At 55.3% G+C, this 21,830-nt stretch overlaps 1 protein-coding gene across 1 annotated transcript in view; it reads left to right on the forward strand.

The window, feature by feature from the left end:
• Positions 1–19,061, forward strand: part of CDH22 (cadherin 22) — a 78,670-nt gene extending 59,609 nt beyond the window's left edge. The window contains exons 9-12 of the mRNA XM_077187542.1: positions 7,253–7,374; positions 7,648–7,765; positions 14,603–14,854; positions 16,159–19,061. Coding sequence (XP_077043657.1) covers positions 7,253–7,374; positions 7,648–7,765; positions 14,603–14,854; positions 16,159–16,697 — 1,031 coding nt within the window. The 3' untranslated portion in view covers positions 16,698–19,061. The remainder of the gene's footprint in view (positions 1–7,252; positions 7,375–7,647; positions 7,766–14,602; positions 14,855–16,158) is intronic.
• Positions 19,062–21,830: the final 2,769 nt, after the last annotated feature.

Raw genomic sequence — 21,830 nt, forward strand, 5'->3', positions numbered from 1 at the left:
GGAGCATGGTCGAATAGTGTATTTGATGAACACTAATCAAATTTGTGTTATCTCTGCGCCATCTCTGCCAGTCATCCCTGCACAGCTTGCTGCCTGCACTCACACCTGCTGAGCAGCACCAGGGGCTCCCGGGGGGCTGTGCTCACATCACTGCCTCCCCCAGATCATCCTGTGCCCTGCTGGATTGGATGTCCCCTCAGCTGGAGCCCTGTGGCACTGCAGGACTGTCAGCACTTGCCTCTGCCAGAGCTCTCAGTGTTTGGGATTCACAGACTGGACCTGCACCTGGGTGTGGAGCTCTGGATGCCTCCTGTGTGCTTGGGGTGGTGCAGGCTTGGCACAGAAGGAATGGATGGGAGATCCTGGGGTGCAGCAGGGGGAAGGGACTGTGAGAGCAGAATGTTCCAGGCATCATGCTGGGAAACAGAATGGCATTGCCATGTTCTTCAGAGTTTTCCATATTTTGGAGGTGCAAGTCACCAGGGTAGCCTGGGCCCTGCTGTGCTCTGCCTCTGCCCTGCAGTGGGTACCAGGGAGCTGCTGGGGCTGCAGAGCCCCTCCTTATCCCTGCTGACATGTGCCAAGGCCTGTCTGTCTGTGGGCAGGAGCCTTCTCCAGGCTTTGCTCTGTTTCTCTGCTCATTCTTGAGTGTTGACACTGCTGTTCATGGTCAAGGAGCCAGGTCAAGGCATGACTTAGGTCCCAGAGGTCACATCCTGCCACCCACTCTGGCCAGGTGAGGGCACAGGCCCTGTAGCCCTGGGAGAGGAAGGGTCAGTGGCCCTGGCCAGACCCCCAGTGCCCTGAAGGGGTATCTGTGGCTCCATGGTGCATCCCAGTCCCTCCCTGTGCCAACTCTCTGTGCTGGCTGATGGGAGTGACCCCTGCACTCCCTGGCTGTGGCACTGTTGTGAGCCCTGCCTGGTCACATCCCAGGGAGGGCAGTCCAGCTGTGACCTGTGCTGGGGGCTCCATGGGGAGGCTCTGCAGGGAGGGGGGATGGCAGCATTGCAGCACAACTCAGCATCCAGAGGAAACGTGAGGTGACAAGAATCAGAAGGACAATATTTACACGCTGTGGCTAGGATTTCAGAACAAGTCAGTAAATGCTGCAGCTCCCCTCTGGCAGGGAAGCCTGTCAGGCTGGATTGCTTCAAAAACCAGGGAGACTCTTCAGTGCTCTGACTTCTCCCATGGTGAGCTCTGACTCATCCGTTTTAGCTGCCCAGACATTCTTCCCAGTGACATTATCCTTAACGTTTTGTAATCATGAAATATTAATGACTGATATTGAATTTAAAGTACAATTTATGTCTGGATCCTCTGGTGGAAAGGGCAGTTGTAAAGGTACAGCCTTGTGAGTGATGGAGGGTTTGGGAGCAGGGCTGTGCAGCAGCTGTCAGGATGTGCCTGGTGCAGAGGGATCAGCCCTGGAGTGGGAGTGGGGAATGCAGGGCAGCAGCACACCCAGCAGTGCAGCTCCTGGCACACAGGTGTCTGTGGTGCCCACCATGGGCTTGTGGGGTGCAGCTGGATGCCACAGGGTTGGACATCACCAACTCCACCAGAGGCAAGTGGTCACATATTCTCTTTCCTCAGTGAGATGTAAACTTGGCACGAGGAATGGAACAAACCCAGTGGGAGTCCTGCTGCCCAGGATTGTGCCTCAGCTCGTTGGGGCTGGTGGGAAACTGTACCCACTGAATTCCCAAGGTGCCAGGGCTCACCTGATTCCCCTGGCACCAGTAACATGGCCTGCAGTGTGTTACAACAAGATATTGCATCCCTGTGGCCTCCTGGTCTGCTGTCAGGGCTGTCCTGGGCAGGGCTTGACCTCTGCAGGCTGAAGGACAGCCAGCCCCACTGGCTGTGCCACTGCCCAGCCCCACTGGCTGTGTCACTGCCCAGCCCCATTCTGTGTCACTGTCCAGCCCCATTCTGTGTCACTGCCCAGCCCCATTCTGTGTCACTACCCAGCCCCATTCTGTGTCACTGCCCAGCCCCATTCTGTGCCACTGCCCAGCCCCACTCTGTGTCACTACCCAGCCCCATTCTGTGTCACTGCCCAGCCCCACTGGCTGTGTCACTGCCCAGCCCCTCTCTGTGCCACTGCCCAGCCTCGCTCTGTGTCACTGCCCAGCCCCATTCTGTGCCACTGCCCAGCCCCTCTCTGTGCCACTGCCCAGCCCCTCTCTGTGCCACTGCCCAGCCTCGCTCTGTGTCACTGCCCAGCCCCATTCTGTGTCACTGCCCAGCCCCTCTCTGTGCCACTGCCCAGCCCCACTGGCTGTGTCACTGCCCAGCCCCTCTCTGTGCCACTGCCCAGCCCCACTGGCTGTGTCACTGCCCAGCCCCTCTCTGTGTCACTGCCCAGCCCCACTCTGTGTCACTGCCCAGCCCCTCTCTGTGCCACTGCCCAGCCCCACTGGCTGTGTCACTGCCCAGCCCCACTCTGTGCCACTGCCCAGCCCCTCTCTGTGCCACTGCCCAGCCCCACTGGCAACCCTTGTTCCCACAGGCAGCCTGTGGGGCTCAGCAGCTCCAAACAGGAGCTGTGCCCCCTCCCTGGAGAGCCCTGTCTGGCACCCACTGCAGCTGCTGCAGAGACCGTGTCCAGGTTATTTCCCAGCTGTGGGTACCAGGGTGTATTTGCCCCTGGAAGCAGGAAGAACAGCTGCAGAAGGTGCCCAGCTGTGCCCATGAGCTGTCTGGGCTCCCCAGAGGTGCCGTGAGGAGCAAGGGCAGCTCTGTCCCCAGCAGGAGCTGCCCAGGACCAGCAGAGTGCCTGGCCTGCAGCATGGCAGCCAGCAGGGAGCATTGGGGCTGTTCAGCTAATCTGGCCTGGGACCAGGCCAAGCGTTTCCACAGATAAATCTTCATCTCCCTCGCAAGCTGTTTACCTTCCTTGGGCTAATATTAGTGATTCTCTTCCTGTTTTCCTCTTTGCTCATGTAAAATGATGAGGCCTTGACTGCTGTGTCCACTGCTGGTAATTGAGATGATAAATCTTCCTGCTGGAGACTGGCTTTAATCAGAGCATTGTGTTTGGATGCAATTTAATGACTCTCATGCTGCTGAGTTTGGGCAGGACTCAGGAGAGGTGAGAGCCATTTATGTTACTTGGCTTAGCTGCTGCTTCCACTTTGCTTCCCCTCAGCTGGGGGCCACGTTTTCAGCTCCAGCCTCTGATACAGCCACCTGTCAGACAAGTCACACCCCTGGCATGCCCCTGCTCTGTCCTTGGCAGCAGCACTCTGGTTTGCAGGCAGGAGCTGCACAACAGCTCCAAACCCACCCTGTGCCCCAGCACCGTGGCATCAGGGCTAGAGAGCAGAGTGGCACATCCCAGACTTCTGCTCTGCATTTTCTTCTCCCAATTTGCTGAGATAGTGAGGAAATAAATTCCACTCCTGCCTCTTCTGGCTTCCTTACTAATGTAAAAATTTTGAATTCAGTATTGTACCAATTTGGCCTCCACACAGAAGAGCAGATTGGATGCTGTGCCCAGCAGTGTCCCTGAGCCGGTCTGCATGTGGCAGCCCAGGGTCACCTGGGCTCTCCTCAGACTCAGAGAAGCTGCTGAGCACTTTGGGGTGTGTGTGGGGAGGAGGGCAAATGGAATTTGCTGGACTGGGAGCTCCACAGGAGATGTTTGTGTGTAAAAATGCAAAGTGCTTTATTGTGAGATTGTGTGAGGTTCTGGAGGAGCAAGGGCTGGACCCTGGCACAGCAGAAGCCACAAGTCCCCTCCTCTCCTGCCACAGCAGGGGTGACCAAGCACTGTCAATCCCTTCCCATCCCTGGGAGCTGCTGCAGAGCTACAGCATTGCTGAGCAGTTGCCCAGAGCTGCTGGGTGTCAGTCCTGTGAGCACTCAGCTGTCTGCAGCTCAGGGAGAGGCCCAGTTGGTGTTTTGCATCTGAATATTGAAGAGGAGAATATTGTCCTGTTGAGATTACTTACTTACATGATTAATTAAATAAGGAAATACTCTGTGGATGAAGATTCCCCTGAAGCATGTAACTCTTGGCCTGAGGGTTGCTGTGCAGCAGTGACCATCTCATGCTCCAGAATCCTGGCACTGCCCGTCCCATCCCTGCCAGCCCTGTCCCAGTGCTGCCTGTTCTGCTACACAGCACCTGGGCAGGGTGTCTGGCTGAGCCCTGAGCCACGCTGGTGGCTGTGCTGGGGCAGGCACAGATGCAGCAGTGTGGAAGCACTGGGCAGAGCTCTGTCCCCCATGCACAGCAGCTCCAGTGGCTCTGAAATAATTCCTCCCATGTTGGCAAAGGCAGCTGCCAGTCACCAGCCTGGAGCTCCCATACTGCACAGCTGTGCTTCCAGCATCTCCCTCTTGTTCTGTGTATTTTCCATGTCTCTTTCCCCAGTCTTTTCAGATTAATAGCATTCCAGCTCCTGAAGGAAATGCAGAAAAACGGCATGTTTAATTTTAATTTAGGGAAGCGTTTAGGTAGCAGCCTAGTTTTCTCTCTGCTGTCAATCAGGTTTTCTCAAGGCTGACATCAATTAGTTTAAAAATATTGAATGTAATTTTGCCTGACACAACATATTGCAGCCACTGCAAAATATAATTTATTTTAGAAGAAGAAATAATTAAACTAATTTGCATGTCAGTCAGCTGAGCTGGAATACCGAGGAGAGAGGCTGCAATGGAAGATGGTTTTTCTCCCTTCCGGCTGCCCTCAGCCAGCACATGCTGCCCTCGCCTCTGTCACGGGCCAGGTGAGCCCTGTGAGGGCAGGTGCCTGCAGCACCCCCACCACAGCCTCATCCACCCTCTCTGCTTCTCTTTCTGGCCCTGGCACCTGCCTGCTGAGCCTTTGCCCCTGTGCTGGGGCGTTTTGGGTGCGTGCACACAGCACTGCCAGAGTTTCTGACCTCGCAGATGTGAGTCCTGTGTTAGCTGAGTGCTTTGTGCCTTTCATCACAGATGAGTTCCAACAATCTCAATAACATTTCTGACCATCGTAATATCAGTTTATGCCACTGTTAGAAAAAAACTTATTTCAGATGTTTTGAAGATAACTTCTTTCAAATACATCCAACCATTCTTCTTTTTTTCCACCCGTAAATCCAGGTACTAGCACAAAGGATGAGGGAAGTTGATAAAGCATTGAGAAACCTTCAAATATACATTGTACAGCCAAAATGAAAAGAAGCTGATGTGTGCCTCACTGGAAAGGTAGACAAGAGTGTAGCAGTTGCCTTTCTAACCTCGATGTTGCTGGACACGTCAAATTTTGACCCCGTCACTGAGCCAGGAGTGAGCACGAGCCTCAGGCTTCAGCAGTTTTGGAAGGGCAGAAGGAGAGGTTTTTGTATGACAGGGTGCATTTGGAAAGGTCACTGTCTCAGAGCTGTGCCCAGGGAAGCAGGACGTGAGCCCTGGCTGGGGAGGGCTGGGTGCAGGTCCCCAGCTCTGTGCCCAGGCAGGGATGTGACCCCGCTGCTGAGCACAGCCCTGTGCTCCTGCCTGGCTCTGAACACGCTGCTCACATCCCCCCTCAGGGGCTGGGGGAGCTGGACTCGAAGAGCAGCTGCTTTGCTCAGGATCACCTGGATGTCCAGAGCTGGCACGCACATCCCAACAGCTCCTGGCTTTGGCAGTGCTGGGATGGGCTCCTGCTCTCAGCTGGTCCCACACTGGGACCCTAAGGGAGCAGCTCCTCCTCTGGGTTATAGTTAGGAAGGGAAAGAGCTGGGGTCCTGGATTCCTCCTCCTTTCTTCCTCTCCTCTCTCCTCTCTCCTCTCCTCTCCTCTCCTCTCCGCCTGCTCCAGAGCTGAGCAGCAGGGATGGTTATCCATCTTCCTTGTGGGCTGAGGAGGGGGTGATGAAACGCTGTCATCCTCCTTCTTGCAGGAACTGAACCCTTTTTCTTCCTGCTCATTTGTGGGCATCAAGCACACACCCCGCCGCCTCCCCGGGCTCCCTTCTCACCCCGCTGCCTCCCCCTTTCTCTCTTCCTTCAAGCAATTTCACTGCACCAATATGCCTTTTAAAATAACACATAGTTCTAGGCTTTTAGTCACGACTTCAGCCTCCCTCCCCCAAAAACAACTATCTAATCACCAGAGCAGCTGGTCTGGGTGAGAGGGAGTGATAACGTGAGAACCGGGTGAAGGCAGCTCTGGGGAGGGGGCTTACATTCCTGGCTAATTATGGAGCAGCGCTAAATCTCCTCTCCCCGGGGTCCTCCCCCACCTGATCAGTTGGGGCCACTATTAATGTTATAGACAAACAGGCAGCAGAACTCCTGCCTGAGCGTGGAGAGAAGCATTAGTTCTGTCACAGGTGCAGCCTCTGGGTAAAACAAAGGAGATGGAGTAAGAGGGAGTTCTCATTTCTGGAGATATATGAGGTGCTTCAGCAAACATCAGGCCCTCCAGAGTGATTTATAATCCTGTGCCACGGGCTCGGTGTCCCTCGGCAGTGTGTGTGCAGCTCAGTGATGCTGCAGTGAGTGGAGGTGTGAATGCTGCCCCATCCCACGTGCAGAGGGAGCCCCAAGGGAGGGGGGTCCCCAGGACCACAGCCTGGGTGAGGCTGGGCTGGTGAGTGACAGGGTGACAGGGCTGCCCTCGGTCTCACTGTGTGCCCCCCTCATGCCAGCTGGTGGATGATGCTGTGTTTAAGTTTACCAAAAACCCAGTGTCAGCATAAGATGCTTGAGTCCCTGGGCAAGAGCCTCGTGCCTCAGTGGGGCACATTTCACCCTGGGTCACCTGGGCACAGCAGAGCTGGACAGACAGATCTCACCACCAGCCTGTGCCCTTAGCTGATGCAGCTGTTTCACATCCCAGCTCCATTTGCTTGGCCCTTGGATGTTGCTGCCAGTCCTGAGCACCTATGGATCAGGATCCAGGTCAGAGGGGGATCTCACATCCCAGTTTTCTGTCCCATCTTGGTGCTGTTTTGCTGCATCACAGTTCCTAACCCTTATGGCTGGGACTAGCTTTGGGCTGCTCCAATTTTCCAGGGGTAGATCAGGTGGTGTTTCAGGACTCCTTGGCACACAGCCCAGTGGTTGGGCTTGCTTTGCAGGGTGCAGTGAGGCTGAAGCATGCTGCACAGGTGCTGCTGTCCTGCAGGCAGTCTGTGCCACAGGCAGGCAGAGGTGCAGTGCTGGCAGCAGCCACGATGGCCTCAGGACAGATGGGGATGAGGGGGTTTGCTCTCTGATAGCAGCAGTTGTCCCTTTGTCCTGAAGCTCTGCTTCTCCTTCTGTTTCAGATAACCACTCCCAGGTGTCGAGGGCCTCTCTCCGTATCCGAATCCTGGACGTCAATGACAATCCACCTGAGCTTGCCACCCCCTATGAAGCTGCTGTGTGTGAGGATGCCAAGCCAGGCCAGGTAGCTAGAGTCCCCCAGCCCTGGTCTAGGGCTGCAGGCAGCACTCTGGACTAATGCCAGCTTGCCCATCTGTCCCCTCCTGCCTGAGAGCCTTGGTGTGCAGCCCCTGTCCCAGTGGGAGTCACTCTGCTGCTCCCACTGAGCCACCTGCAGGGATGAAGGCTCGTCCCTCTCTGGCTGCAGCTGGTGATGCTGCTGGCTGGACCCTGCAGTGGGACCCTGGGAGAGGCTGTGGGAGCAGCTCTGGTGCTCACCTGTGCCCTCTCCCCACAGCTGATCCAGACAATCAGCGTTGTGGACCGGGACGAGCCTCAGAGCGGGCACCGTTTCTACTTCACGCTGGCGCCTGAGGCCACCAACAACCACCATTTCTCTCTGCTGGATATCCAGGGTGAGTCCTGCTGTACCCTTGGCCCAGCATCCTTGAGGCTGAGCAGCACCTCTGGCCATGGACAGGGAGGTGGGTTATGGTCTCTCTGTGCCAGCTCTGGGTGCTTTGGGCATGTGGCAGAGCTTCTTGTCAACCTGAAATGGTGGGACTGATCAGCTAACAGCTTGGATTTCCTCAAGGAGGCTCTGCCAGCTTTATTCCTCACTGCAATCAGCTACAAAGCTCCTCTCATGCTGTCTGGTTAAGCCTTTGGTATTTTCAGGGCTCTCAGTCCCTTTCTTGATGGGAAATCTCCAACCTGCCTGCAGGCAAGGAGATGATGTGGATTTATAGAAGAACACACTCCCATTTGGAGCTTTATGATTTATTCCTCTCCAAGGTAAATCCTGGAGCTTGGGTCATCTTGGGGCTGCCATATGGGTGGCCAGCCCTGTGCCCCTGACAAATGGGAGCAGCTCCAGAGCCCTGGGAGGCAGTGGGGCCATGCTGTGGCCAGCCCACAGCCACAGTGGGTTCTCTGGGACACAGCCTGCAGAGCCTGATTCCCTGTCAGGTGGTGGCTCTGGGGTGCAGTTCCTCTGTTTCCTGGGGCTCATCCTCTCCTTTGGGACAGCCAGACAAGCAGAGTCTATCTGTTCCTCTGGGCAGCTCTGGGGTTCTCTGCATCCCTGAGCTCAGTAGCTCATCCTGGGTGACTCGATGCTGCTGTGAGTGATGGGGTGCCATGCAGGTTCTGCTGGCTGAGCCTGGCTGCTGTTGGACTTTGCAGGCTGCACGTTTGTGGACAGTAACAATCCAGAAAAGTAGTTATCAGGATGCTTCCTATTTTTGGTTGGTGTTTAAGGGGGAATTTAGGTGCTGATTGTAGCAATGAGTACAGCAGGGTCCCCTGCAGATACTGGGACCTTCTCCAGCCTCATGTGCTTGTCACAGGGGCCAGCAGATCACATTGAAATTCTTCTTTGGTTTTGGTTGGGTTTTCTTTTAAAATCATTCTCTTTCTCTGCTTTTGCAGCTTTATCTGCCGAAAGCCTGGTTTAGTTTGTTCTGAGCTTATCATAGGAGCCTTCTGCTGACGTAAGATCCTGCTTGCTCAGTTTGGTTCAGCATTATTAGGGATAGTCAAAATGGAAAAGCTTCAGATGTGATGGTAGCACAGCTGGATACTGCTTTGTGTCCTGGGCACCACAGCTGTCCCTGACCTGAGTCCCTCCCCCTCTGCTCAAGGGCAGCTGTTCAGAAGACCTTTGCTTCTTATCATGTAAACAAGCTTTAATCCTCAGCCAGATTTTGCCCCACACCCAGCGATTAACTTCCCTCACTTTCTTTGGAAAACCTTATGAAAATGTGCTTGAACACGCTGAGCTGCACCCGGGTCCATCCCTGCCCAGCCCCTCGTGAGGCACCGAGCTCTGGGCCAGGGTGTCTGCCATGGCCAGAGCCACCACTGCTGTTTGCTCATCTGCCAGGGAACTGGCTGGGGGTGTGTGGGGCTTGGCAGGGGCTCCCTGGCTCTGTGTGGGGCATCCACCAGCAGTGGCCAAGAGCTGGCCTTGCAGGAGATGCAGGACACATGTGCCACCATCTCCTCCAGAGCTGCTGCTCTCTTGAGTGGGATGAGGCTCTCGTGGCACAGGGTAACTCTTTGTGCTAAATGATCCCTGGAGCTTTTTGTGTGGTGTAACACTGCATAAAATGAGTAAAAGCTGGCATCACCTCCCGCCTCCTGCTCTTGGGAAAACAAATGTTGTTGCTGCAGGGTTATTCCCAGAGTGTTTGGAGACCCTCCCAGTTGCTGAGCAGTGCTGTCTTCCACAGCAAGAGGAGGTGGCTGCCTGTGGCAGATGGAGGCACCCCTCATTTCTAACAGGGTGCCTTGGTGCCACCTCCCTCCCTTTGATTTCTGCCCCCTTCTCCAGTCCATCAACGACCCTGGGTACTCACCTTTGCCCTTGCTCTCGTGGGTGACCTTGCTGCATCCTCCCTTGTGTTCCCCCATTGCTTCCCTCTCCTGCATTCACCCCTCTCCACCATGCACTTGTCTCTACTCCCCCGTGCAAATATCAGTGGTGACAAACTGCTACCACCAGCCCATCTGTTTCTTTGTACAAATTTGTAGCCAGTTTTGAAACGTGATTTATAAATATTGCTTTTGCAGCCAAGGAGTGACACTGATGGATGTCAGCACAGATGGATTCTCTAAGCTCTTGCTTAAATCCTCTCTTTTGCTTTGCACCTACTTCACTTGGCTCCTTTGTGGCACCAGAAAGCCACCTCGGGGAGTGATTTGTTCTCAGGGTGGGGACAGCACTTTTGGGGCTCCCTCCTGGGTCCTGGGTGTGGCACACAGAGCTGTGCTGGCTCGGGGCTGGAGATGCCAAAACCAAGGGTGTCCCTGCAGACACATAGCTGAGTTACAGGTGATTGGCAAGTTGGGCTTTTGGAAACAGCACCATTGCCTGTTGGTGCCTCTCTTTCCCTGCTTCTGCTGTGTCTGAGGGAGCTCTCACACTCCCTGATTCATCAGACAAGGAATAAATGTCACCTGCGGTAACAACAGCGACCATCCAGGAAGAAGATGCCCATCATATGGAGTGAATCAAGGAAGAGATGGAATTAGAGAAGCTGACCATGTTAAGATCCAACTGGTGCCATTCCAAAGGCGTTCACCATCCCCTGTTTCCTAACTCGCCTTTTGCTGGGCCTTTCTGCCCTGAGAAAATTGATTACAGCAGGATCAAAGGCAATTAAAGCCTGAAATCATGTTCTCCAAGAAATGCTAATTGTGTTGGAAGGGATGGTAGAAAGCATCCAAGCCCAGCAACCTGGAAGGAGTGCTAGGTAATGTGGAGTGACACATGGAGCTACTGACTCCAGGGCTCAAGGGCTCGGCAAGCAGATGTCTGAACTCTCTGCAGGTCTCATTAAGAGCATGTAATGGGTGATAGAAGATCTGAAAATCCTAACAATCAAAAGCAAAATGTTAGGATTTGAGGATTGCCTGAGGATAGAGGAAGCCTCCTGCAGCCCCGCAGGGATGCCCCTCTCAGCACAAGCAGCACAGATGCTCGTTTGGCTGGGGCAGAGTTGGGGTGTATGTGTGTAAAAGAGCATCAAACCTCCTCGGGGCTGAGCAAACAGAGGAGGAGCAGCAGTGGTGCTGTGGCCTGCTACCCAGAGAACTCGAGAGAAGGAAGAGGCAGAAGGGGAAACCAGGATGTTTCTTCTGCCAGCTGCACCAGCCGGGGCTGGAGGAGCTCTGCTCCCTCGGGGCAGCTCTGGCAGCAGTGTGCCTGCAGGCACAGCCGGGTGCTCCTCCCCAGAGCTGCTGTTCCCAGGCTCTGGGGCAGCAGGGCAGCTGCTGGAGAGGGAGAACACAGGCGCTCACAGGGCCCTGGGAGTGTGGGAGAGGGAAGGGACATCAAAATCCCTCCTGCTCTGCTAGCGCGGTTTGAGATTGAGTTATGAGAAGGATTTATTAGTTCTATCTTCAAGGCTGCCAAGAGCCTCTTTGGAGAGGGAGTCTGGGAGACTTAATTATTTTATTATTCCTAGTGACATTAAGCTACCACCAGAGTATATTGCCTTTCCAAAGTTTCCCCTTAGGGCAGTATTGATGAGTCCCTGTGTGTTCAGCTGGTGTCAGTTCCTGCCCTGCCCAGTGTCCTGCTCCTCAGGTGGACAGAGGGGCCATCTCCTGCCCTGTCACACAAGGGGATGTGATGTAACACAGGATAATGTCACTGCGTGATCAGAGAGAGGGTGGCAGGAAACCTACAAAGAAAATGTCAATTTGTGCAGCAGGAAAGCAGTGATAGTAAAAGGTTTGGATTGGGGCATCAGAGGACACTCAGCACAGCCTCAGCAGAAGGTGCAGCTTTGTAGGGACTGGGCAGGAAACCAAGTGTGGAGACCCAGAGTCGTCTGTTCAGGAGAGCTGTGGATTAACGTCTGCTCACATTGCAGTGCTGCTCCTGAGAAGCTCTGCTCCTCAGCTCATCACCCCAGAAATGGATTTGGCAGGAAACTCCTGCAGAGGAAGAGACACAAGGGCTGTGGGGCCAGGGCTGCCTGGGCTGTGCCAATGCAAACAAATCTGCACCAAGACACATCCCAAAGCAGCTGCTGTGGGTCAGCCACATGTAGAGAAACAACTGCACCAGGAGAAATGACAATTGTTTTGTAGGAGGTTGCTTTGCATGCATTTTCCAGGATACACATTCCAAAATCTGTGCAAAATTTTCCCAGATCTGTGATCAAAAGGACTACAATTGTATGGCAGAGCACTTTTTTTGGAGTATCTCAGAGGGGAACACAGAAGTTTGTGAGTGACAGGGATGCAAACACCCAGCAGAGTTCATGGTGGTGGGGGGCAGGGGGTGGTGGGCAGGTGTTGGAGCCATTTCAGTGCCAGAGGCAGGTGGTGCCTGCCAGGCTGGGCTCTGGCTGTTGAGCCTTGGTGAGCAGTTTCATTGCTGCACATTTGAAATTTCTGTGTATCTCCCTCCTGGGATGAAGGGCGCCTGCCACCCTGTTCAGGAGATAAAATATAGTTTCATGATGTTTAAAGTAACATTTGTAGTTGTGATTTTTGTGGCTCCCTTGCCTCAAGTTTTGGGTCACAGGACAAACCCTCCTGAGGCAAGGTTTCTCTAAGCAGACCTGTCTGTCATGCTGCTGTTAAATTTAAGTACCACATTCTTTATTTTGACTTGGTGGGTGGCAATATTTCTTTTTCAGTGGTGCCAGGCTGCCTAAACTGTCTGGGCTGAGCTGAGGTTGGTGCCTGCCCCTCTGCCACTTGCATGTGCAGCTCCCCTTGGTTTCTAGAGACTGCTTCTAAAAATACATCATGCCTTGTCGCAGGTCCCTCACAGGAGCTGGAGCTGCCTGTAAACAGAAGGGAGTTGCCAGCCTCCTGCTGCATTTCCAGAGAGGTTTGGTGCTACCCCTGCGTTTACACAGTGCTGAAGAGCAGCTGGGGGAGTTCCCAAGCCCTGTGTTCCATCAGCCCTGTGTGAGGGCTGGGCTGAGCTGCAGTGGAGGTGCAGGGCTGTGTGCTCAGGGATCCTCTGAGCCAGATCTGACCCCAGCCCCAGGCTGGTGACCTGGCTGGTGTGACAGTGACAGCAAAGGTGACCTTCCTGGGCTGTGGCCAGAGCCTGGCCCTCCTTCAGCACTTTGGTCTGTCCTTTTTGTCCTGTGGTTTTATCCCCACTCCATCCAGGTGTCTGAGGCTCACTTTTAGCTGGACTAGCTAGGAGTTAGTCCTGGTCTCTTGCTGAGATAGTGCCATTAACGTTATTTATATCCCCCTGCTACACTGCAGCGAGGAGGGGGGACCAGCACCAAATGAGATCTCATTACCTTTGTGCAAACGATTAGCATAACAATAATTTTTTTTCTAGCTCATCTTTAGCAGGCCACAGGCAGCTCTGAGGTGCTGCTGCCACCGCACTTGGTCCAGCCTCCTTGCCCCCAGGGGCCAGTGCTCCCCTGTTCCTGCTGACACCTCTGCCCAGTTGCCATGGTGCTGCTGCCACATGCTGCTCCAGGAGTCTCAGCCACAGTGGCAGGTGTCCCACAGGACAGGAATCTGTGCTCTGCGGTGCCACACACACCCTTTGGGATCTGCTTCCTGGCTGACCAGCAGATTTTTCATCCTGGCTCACCTCCTGTCCCCACCATGCCCTGTGTGCTCTCGTGCAGCCCCCAATCCATACAGCAATTTCCGTGATGGCAGCAGCCCAAGGGCCAGAGTTACTGTAGATGTCTTTTCCAATGGAAGGGCTGATTCATAGAGAAAGGGGATGGTCTGGCATAAATCAGCTCTGATGAGCAGAGTCTGTAGACAGCAGCACCTTGCTGTGAGTGGCCAATCCATGGTTTATTAGATAAAGGCTGCAGACAGTCGGCAGTGGCTTGTGACACCTGGCTCCAATTGTCACCTGCTGTTCAGCCCCATCCTGCCCATGCTGCTGCTGGCTAGCAGCCTGCAGCACCCCTGAGCAGGGAGTCAGTCCCAGTGTCAGTGCCTGTCCCTGCCCTCCCTCCCTGCTCCTGGTGGGCAGCAGCTGCTCCTTGGGTTCATCGCTGGCACCAGGGCCCTGGAGGGCCCCTGAAGTGGCTGTGTTAATGGGATCTTAACGAGTTGTGCTGTGCCAGCTGAGCCCCTCAAGCAGCAGGGTGTAAGCAGATGGGGAGGAGGATGCCTGACTTGGCTGGGAGGCTTGGAAGAAGCTCTGCCTACTCCTTCAGGAGTTACAGAGGATTACAGGGGTATCTGGCCCTCTGGCTGAGGCAGGACCATTCACTCATGGCTTTTGGCTTTGGAAAAAACAGTGTCTGCTCTTGCAGTCTCAATGCCACCTGCAGACCCTGTCTGTTCTTGTGTACATGTCACCAGCTGATTTTTGTCCCGACTCTGTGCCACTCTCAGGGTCTTTTGGAAGTTTTTCCCCTCTCTCTGTGCCACCTGCGTTGTTTGTCAGCGTGGTTCAGACACTCATGTGCTGCTGCTGCTGTGCCAGGCTCCCTCCCAGGTGTGGTGACAAAGGAGATGCCAGGTGGTTCTGAGGTGCTGCTGGCAAAGGGGAATGTGCTGGAGTGGAGCTGGCCATGTTCAGGCACTCAGGCTAGAGGGGGGCTGCAGTGCCAGGGAGCCATGAGCTGGGTCCATGTGATGGAGGAGGAGGAGGCCCCAGGCTCTCTCAGGATAACTGCTGGAGGTGGTGTAGGAATAGCTGCTGTTCACCCAGAGCATGGAGGAGCCCCTGGCAGATGCTGCAGGCTGTGATGCGGGGGTGACTTTGCTGAGGTTTTGTTTGTTCCCTGCAGACAACACGGCAGCGGTGCACACGCAGAGAGTGGGCTTCAACCGCCAGGAGCAGGACGTGTACCTGCTCCCCATCCTGGTGGTGGACAGTGGCCCCCCAGCCCTGAGCAGCACAGGGACCCTGACCATCCGTGTGTGTGGCTGTGACAGCACCGGGGCCATCCAGTCCTGCAACAGCACCGCCTACGTGGTGTCAGCCACGCTGAGCCCCGGCGCCCTCATCGCGCTGCTGGTCTGCATCCTCATCCTGGTTGGTGAGTGCCTGCCTGTCCCCTGAGCCCTCCCTGGCCTGGCCTGTCCCTGCTCCACTCCCTCAGCATCACGTGAATGTGGGCACAGAGCTTCTCTGCATCTCCTCCCTGGTAGCTGCAGCATGGGGAGCATCAACCTCAGCCCCTGCTCGGGGACCAGTGGGGAAGCTCCCATGTTTGCCACAGCTCATGGTGCTGGGCTCCACAAGGCAGCCAGAGCAGAGTTCCCTGTGCCAGGCAGGTGTGATGCTGCCCAGCAGAGCCTGGAGAGCTGCTGGCTCTCTCCCTGCCTGGACAGGCAGGAGCCAAGAGCTGCCATGCTATGCCCACCGCAGGTGTCTCACAGCAGATGGGCTGTGTGATCCCAGCGTGTGGTGTGGGGCACACAAGTGTACTCTTCCCTGTAAAGGTCCATGTTAGACTGTGTGTGAGTGTGTGGGCAGGATCAGAGCTCGGCTGTGGTCAAACCAGAGTGCTGCCTAGGTCAGAGCCTGTACCCAGTTGCTGCCTGACACTGGCACGAGCTTTGCTGGGCATGGGGAGTGTGTGCATGTGAGAAGGGGCTCTGAATGAGGGGTGTTGCAGTGCCCTCAGGTTTAGCACAGGACCGTTGATGGATGCAGCTACTGAAAGCCCTCTCTGGCCCCAGAGCTGGCTCCAAGGCTTGTCCAGACAAGTAGGAGGCTGCACATTGTTTGGTGAGGTATCCTCTCCTTGGCATGGCTCCACTCCCTGTCTCCTGCTGCATCTCCGTTCAGAAAACCCTTTCCCACAGGGTGCACTTTACGCTGGTTTCATTTTCCAACGCAGTGCAAACAAATTTCTGCCTAATTGCCCAGACAAATAAAGCGCACATTGGTGCTTTAAAGGTGATGGGCTGAATGGATGATGATCCAGGACACAGCTGCGGCTCGCTGCTCAGGCCCTCTGCCATCTGCTCCACATTCACCCACCAACATTTAGCTGCTGCTGTGAATCATGCACCCCTTTTCCTGCTCACCTTCTGCAGAGCCCATCCGTTTGTCTGTCCAGCTGTGTGTTTATCCATCGCTCCCTCGGTGGTCACACTGCATGGCAAGGGAAGCTCCTGCTCTGCCCTGGAGCCTGGGCAAAGCTGTCTCCAAGCCAGTACACAGCAGGGCTGCTGCTTGACGAGCCTGGGTGATGGGAACCCTCTGGCATCCTGGCAGGGCTCCCTGTGCCAGGGGTGCTGTGCCTCCACCCCTGCCACCAAGCAGGGGTCATCCCTGGAGGAGCACAGCGTCCCCGAGACTCCGCACCCCTCTGACTGTCTCCTCCTTCCCCAGTGCTGGTCCTTCTGATCCTCACGCTGAAGCGGCACCACAAAAGCCACCTGACCTCTGAGGAGGACGAGGACATGAGGGACAATGTCATCAAATACAACGATGAAGGAGGTGGTGAGCAGGACACAGAGGCCTATGACATGTCAGCCCTGCGCAGCCTCTACGACTTCAGCGAGATCAAAGCTGGTGATGGAGGTGGGGGGCCAGGAGAGGGGGGCCCAGGCAGAAACCCATCCTCGGAGCTCCACGCCCTTCCCCAGTGGGTGCAGAGCCCAGACCTGGACTTCTCTGTGTTCAGAGACTATATCTGCAGGAAGGTGGAGCAGGCGGATGAGGACCTCTCTGTGCCGCCCTATGACTCGTTCCAGACCTATGCCTTCGAGGGCTCGGACTCGCCAGTGCCCTCCCTGAGCTCCATCAACACCTGGTCCAGCGGCTCGGAGCAGGACTTCTCCTACCTGGGGGGCTGGGGGCCGCGGTTCCGGCAGCTGGCAGCGCTGTACGCGGGGCGCCGGGGCGGCGAGGACAGCGAGGAGTCCTAGCTGCCCCTGCAGCCCCTGGCTCCGGCCACCTCCCGGCCACCTCCTCCGGCTCCAGGCTGAGGGGCCACACGGGATCCTGTGCTCCTGGGCCAGACTGCACAGCTGCCAGCGAGAGGCTGCCCCGGGGGACTGCTCCTGTGCAGCCCGGGTGGGCTCCGCGCCCGCGTGGGGAGCCCGGAGGAGCCACCGGGGTGTCCTCATCTCCTCAAAGCCAGTCTCCATTAAAGCACTACGCATTGACTTAAGAAGGAGAAAATCTAATTCAAGAGGGTTTGGAGAGGGTTTCTCCCCCACAAATTATCATTTAAATAGATCTGTTCGGTGATCCCCATCCAGGAGAGGAAGAGCAAACCGGGAGCCTTTTGTTGTCTAAATTGTTTTTGTCACTTGAGTCAGAGCATTTAAAGAGCTTTGATTTCTTTAAGAGCTTTCCTTGCTGAGGGAAACAAGCTTTTAACTTCTGTTCAGATTTTCCCCTCCTAAGTTTACTTGCTTTTTGAAGTCTTCCTTCTCGCTGCTCCCCGTGGGGCTGTCAGCAGCCCCCGGCTGCGGGCACGGTGTTGGAGGGAGGATGCCACGCTGGGATCACATCCTGCAGAACGGCTGCTCACAGCTTTCCCTTCCGTGCTGCCAGTCACTTCACCCCTGTCCGGTGATGTGAAGGGGATCCCCAACACTCCCTGCACAGCAGATGTTGTCTGTGAAGTCCCGGTGTGCCCCACAGCCCCAGTGGCAGACAGGGATGTCCCACCTGTCACCAAGGCACGATGTTGTGTCCTGGGCCACAGAGCAGCTGTGGTGCTGGGCAGTGCCATCAGAGCACCACCCCCAGGTGGGCTCTGCCAGCCCCTCACACAGGACCCGGGGTTTGCAGGGCTCCCAGCCAGGCACTGGCTGTCACCAAATGGTGTGAGCTGCACAGGGCAGCAGGCAGGATGTCAGTGCTCCCTGGCCCACAGTGGCTGGGGGAGAGCTGCATCCCATGGAGGACCTTGCTGCAGGGAAGAATAATTCCTGCTTGCACCCAGCTGACAGCAGAGCATCACCATTAGCAACAGAACAGCCATCCCAGGAGATGTGTGTGAGGCCAGAACCTGCTGGCACAGCTCTGGGGCTGAGCTGGCTGCAGGTTGGGCAGCACATCTGTGACACCTCAGGATGCCCAGGGTGTCCCCAGCCCAGCACAGTGTCCTGCAGCAAACCAGCATGGGCTCCCAGCAGGACGGCTTTTGCATGTAATTCCTGGGTTTGGGAGGCAGGTGAGGAAGGTGCCAGTGGGATGTGCCATTGCTCCTTGGGCTGCAGATGATGCTGGAGGAAAGCACTGGGTGCCCAGTGCCTTCCCAGCCTGCCAACTACCACAGGGAAAACTGAACAGCCTGTAGAGTGATGTCCTTGCACAGCACCTCAGGCCATCCTGGCTGGTGCAGCTCCTTATCTGTTCACATTGGGAAAAAAATCAATTTTATCATTGATAGGTAACTGATACGGTCTCCCAAGGCCTGACACATCCTGGGCTTGTCATTGGGTTTGTCCTTTTAGTTTAACTACAGCCGCTGTTTCTCTCTTTGGAGAAGGTTTAACTGTAGGTGTGCCTGCGTGTCCATTTCTTTACTGTGTGTTGCTTCCCGGCTGCTGCGTTGCTCCTTTGGCTGCAGCACGAGACCCAGCAGCAGAGAGGGGCAGGACCAGTGCCTGCCCCCAGCTGCTCCTGCCCACTGCCACCTGTGCAGAGCCCAGCTGGGCTCACGCTGGCGCCAGGAGCCCCTCATGGCCTCTCTGGTCCCTCCGAGGAGGCGACGATGCTGCGGGCTGGCCCCTGTGCCCAGCGTGCTGCTGGTTCACTGTGATGATGCTGGGAGGCAGCAGGGCCCTCGAGTGCCAGCTCTGGCCACACCATCCCGAGCACGTGGCACCCCGCACCTCCAAGCAGGAGAACGGAGAAATCCCTCTCTTTCCTCAGGAATGTGTTCGTGTTTCCCCTCTGGGCTGCAGAGCTGAGCCCCTCGGGCGCTGGCCCTTCCTCTAGCCAAGTGTTGTGCAATAGCAGGGCTCTGTCCTAGCAGATGGGGTCTGACAGGGTAGGTGTTTAGCACCCCTCCCATCCCCGAGCAGCCCGTGCTCCGCATGCACTCACGCTCGCGTTTCCCTTTCTGTAAATACGGGAGGAGCAGCGCGGTGCCCGCGCCCCCTGCCCGCCCCCGCAGGGGGAGCTGGCAGCTGCCACCGTGTCCCACGGAGTCACTTCGGTTTTGTTTCTCTACCCAGATGAAATTAGAAGGTTGATTTCCTCACCCTTGTTATTTATTTTTTTTTTCGGAGGTCTTTCTGGGACCTGGAAATAAATTATTTCCTTGTCGTCTAGCCTGAGTCTTATGTGCTTTTTTTTTTTGTCTTTTTTTTCCTTTCCTTGCATTGCCCTGTCATTGTGGTCCCTTTGGTGCTTTCCACGAGGGGCTGGGTGGCTGATGGGCCATGGCACAGCCAACCCCTGCAGCAAGTTCCCACTGGCACGATGCTGCATCTCTGGCTTCTTCCCATTTTTCATTGAAATGCTCATCAGAAAAAGCTTCTTCAAGAGAAGGGTCATTTTTTCTCTCTGAACTTGAAAAAAATTAAAATGAACAACGAAAAAAAATGCCCTTGGTTTTCTCCATCCCTTTCAGGAGAAGGTTGGGTTGTGCTTTGAGCAGCCCAAACCATTGTATGATTCTGTAATTCTTGATGGATTCAGTACAGCTGAGCATTGCCAACAGCTTTGGTACCTGACCCGTTCTCATTTTGGTGATGCTGTGTGTTACAGCAGTGTTCAGTTACTGGCAGCAGCTAAAAAATCCTCCTTCAAACTCAGTTTTAATACTGAAAAAATCCAAATAAATGGCATTCTGGCCTGACCCAGCTAAATCAATTGCTGGTGGTTTCCTTGATGGTCAGGGGCTGGGGAAAGATCAAGGTGCTCATGGCAAAGAAGGGCCATGAGCCTGGGAATCCTCACTGAGGTGGCTGCAAATGCTCCAGCACCCATCAGAGTGACAGTGGCACACCAGGGGAGGGCTGGAGCAGGCACAGAGAGAGGGGACATGGCCAGGTCAGCAGACAGAACAGGCAGACTTTAAACTGCTCCATAAGGGAACACTCATTTAAACAGCATCTTACAGTCCTGGCTCCAAAACAGGATTATTGTTCCCCCAGGTCTTGAGTGTTCCCTTATCCTTCACCATCCCCTTGCCTCCACTCCATCCTGCTCCCTTGATTATTCACTAAATGTTATGGAAGAAGCATCTGGTGACCTTTGATGACAGCAGTTAGTGGAAGCTGTGACAGAAGGGGGAAGCCTTGAGGCCAGAGGGTTTTCCAGAGGCACAAGGTGTGCTGTCAGACCTCAACATCCATGCAGTTTTCCTTCTCACACTTACAGTGAGTGCCTCTACAGCTGCCAGCCTGGAGGAAGCATTTCTGCCAGCATCACCATTAACTGCAGCATTAATTGCCCCCTCACAGCAAGTCAATCCGTGCTGTGGTCACAGCCACCTGCTCTGGCAGGTCTGCACACTTGGCCCGTGGCTGTTTGCAAAGAGCTTAGTGTTTGTACCCAGGCCCTTGGCAACAAGAACTCTCATCCAGCTGCAGCTCTCCAAGTCCTGCTGTCCCACTTCAGGCACCCAAACACTTGGGGATTCTAGAGGCTGGGGTCTGGAGTGTTCTGGGAACTCCACATTGAGGAGGAGGAGGAGGTGTCTGCAGTCACTGTGCTCATTGCAGTGGGGGTGACAAGTGCCTGGCATTGAGTGTGAGCCTGTGCTCTGCAGGAGGATTTGCTTCTTGTATATTGTGGGGAAATGGAGAGAGCTCAAAGCAACAAATTGCCAGTCAGAACCAGACCCTTCACTACAAAAGAGGAGGATTGTTGAGAGCTTTGATTGCAGAAGCATCTGTGAAGATGCTTGAATAGTTCCATGCCTCCTCAACACAGCCCCTTCTGAGGAAATTCTTCCACAGCAGCTTCTCTCTCTCCAGCAGTTGCACAACAGCCTCCTTGCAGAGCAGGGTAAGGGCAGGGCCCTCTCCTCCTCCTCCTCCTCCTGCGGGAGGGGAAGCCAGTCCTGCTCTGCAGATGATGCTTCTCTCCACATGGGACGTGACCTGTGGCTGTCTGCTGGCAGTGCTGGCTGGGGACAGTGGCACTTGCCACTGCCACATTCTGAACGGGTCCTACGGGGCTGGGGCTGCTGTGTCCCATCAGCCACGGGCTGCTGCAGCCCCTTTCCCATCCCCAGCACAGGAGGCTGCATCAGTCACCTCCAGTGCCTGCACTGAGCCATGGCAAGCTGCAGAAGGCAAGGTGTCCAGGTCCCCTCTAGAGAGGGATTTGCAAAAGATGGATGTGATCTGCTGGGATCATTAAAAGGAAGTGAAAAAAGGGCAGTGATACCTTCAACCCCAGGAGGAAAATCCATCTCTGGTAGCTGAATGTAGCAAGGCTGTGTCAACCTCTACCTCCCGTTCCCACTGGCAATATCTTGCTCTGGAAGGTGATCCCTTCTCTCCCCATACCCTCTGAGGAAGCTGCTTTATCACCAGAAAGCTGACATCTTTTAACCACCTCCACCACAGCTAATATCCCAGCCCCCTACATCCTTTCATTTACCCAGCCCTTGAGCTGCTCTCAGGGTTGGTGTCAGACTCTCCCTGCTCAGCAAAATCTCTGTTTTACATCTCTGCCCTGTGCCTGGTGCAGGCAGCAGCTCTGTCTTGTCAGGGCTCTCTTGCTGTCACAGAACTCTGGTTTGTGCTGTCTGCTTGCTGTGGCTCTGCTGCCTCCCAGCCCATCCCAGGAGTGTTCCCAGTATCTGGAGATGACCTGGCTTTGTGCTCAGCAGCATTTCTTGCTCCCCTCTCACTGCTGGGAGCAGAGCTGTGTTTCCAGGCAGCTGTCACAGCTCTGTCACCACAGCCAGAGAAGTTGGAGAGAAACAAAATCACTGAATTTCACTTGGCCCTGGAATTGTGCTTCTGGGCAGTCAGTGGGGGGCTGAGACCGCCCCTCACGGTGTGGAGCAGCCAGGGCAGGGTGGTGGAGGGCTGGTGTTCCTGCTGCCAGCAGGACTGTGTCCTCTCAGGGTGCTGGTGCTA

The sequence above is a fragment of the Agelaius phoeniceus genome, chromosome 17 (assembly GCF_051311805.1).
Source record: "Agelaius phoeniceus isolate bAgePho1 chromosome 17, bAgePho1.hap1, whole genome shotgun sequence".
Classification (NCBI taxonomy): domain Eukaryota; kingdom Metazoa; phylum Chordata; class Aves; order Passeriformes; family Icteridae; genus Agelaius; species Agelaius phoeniceus.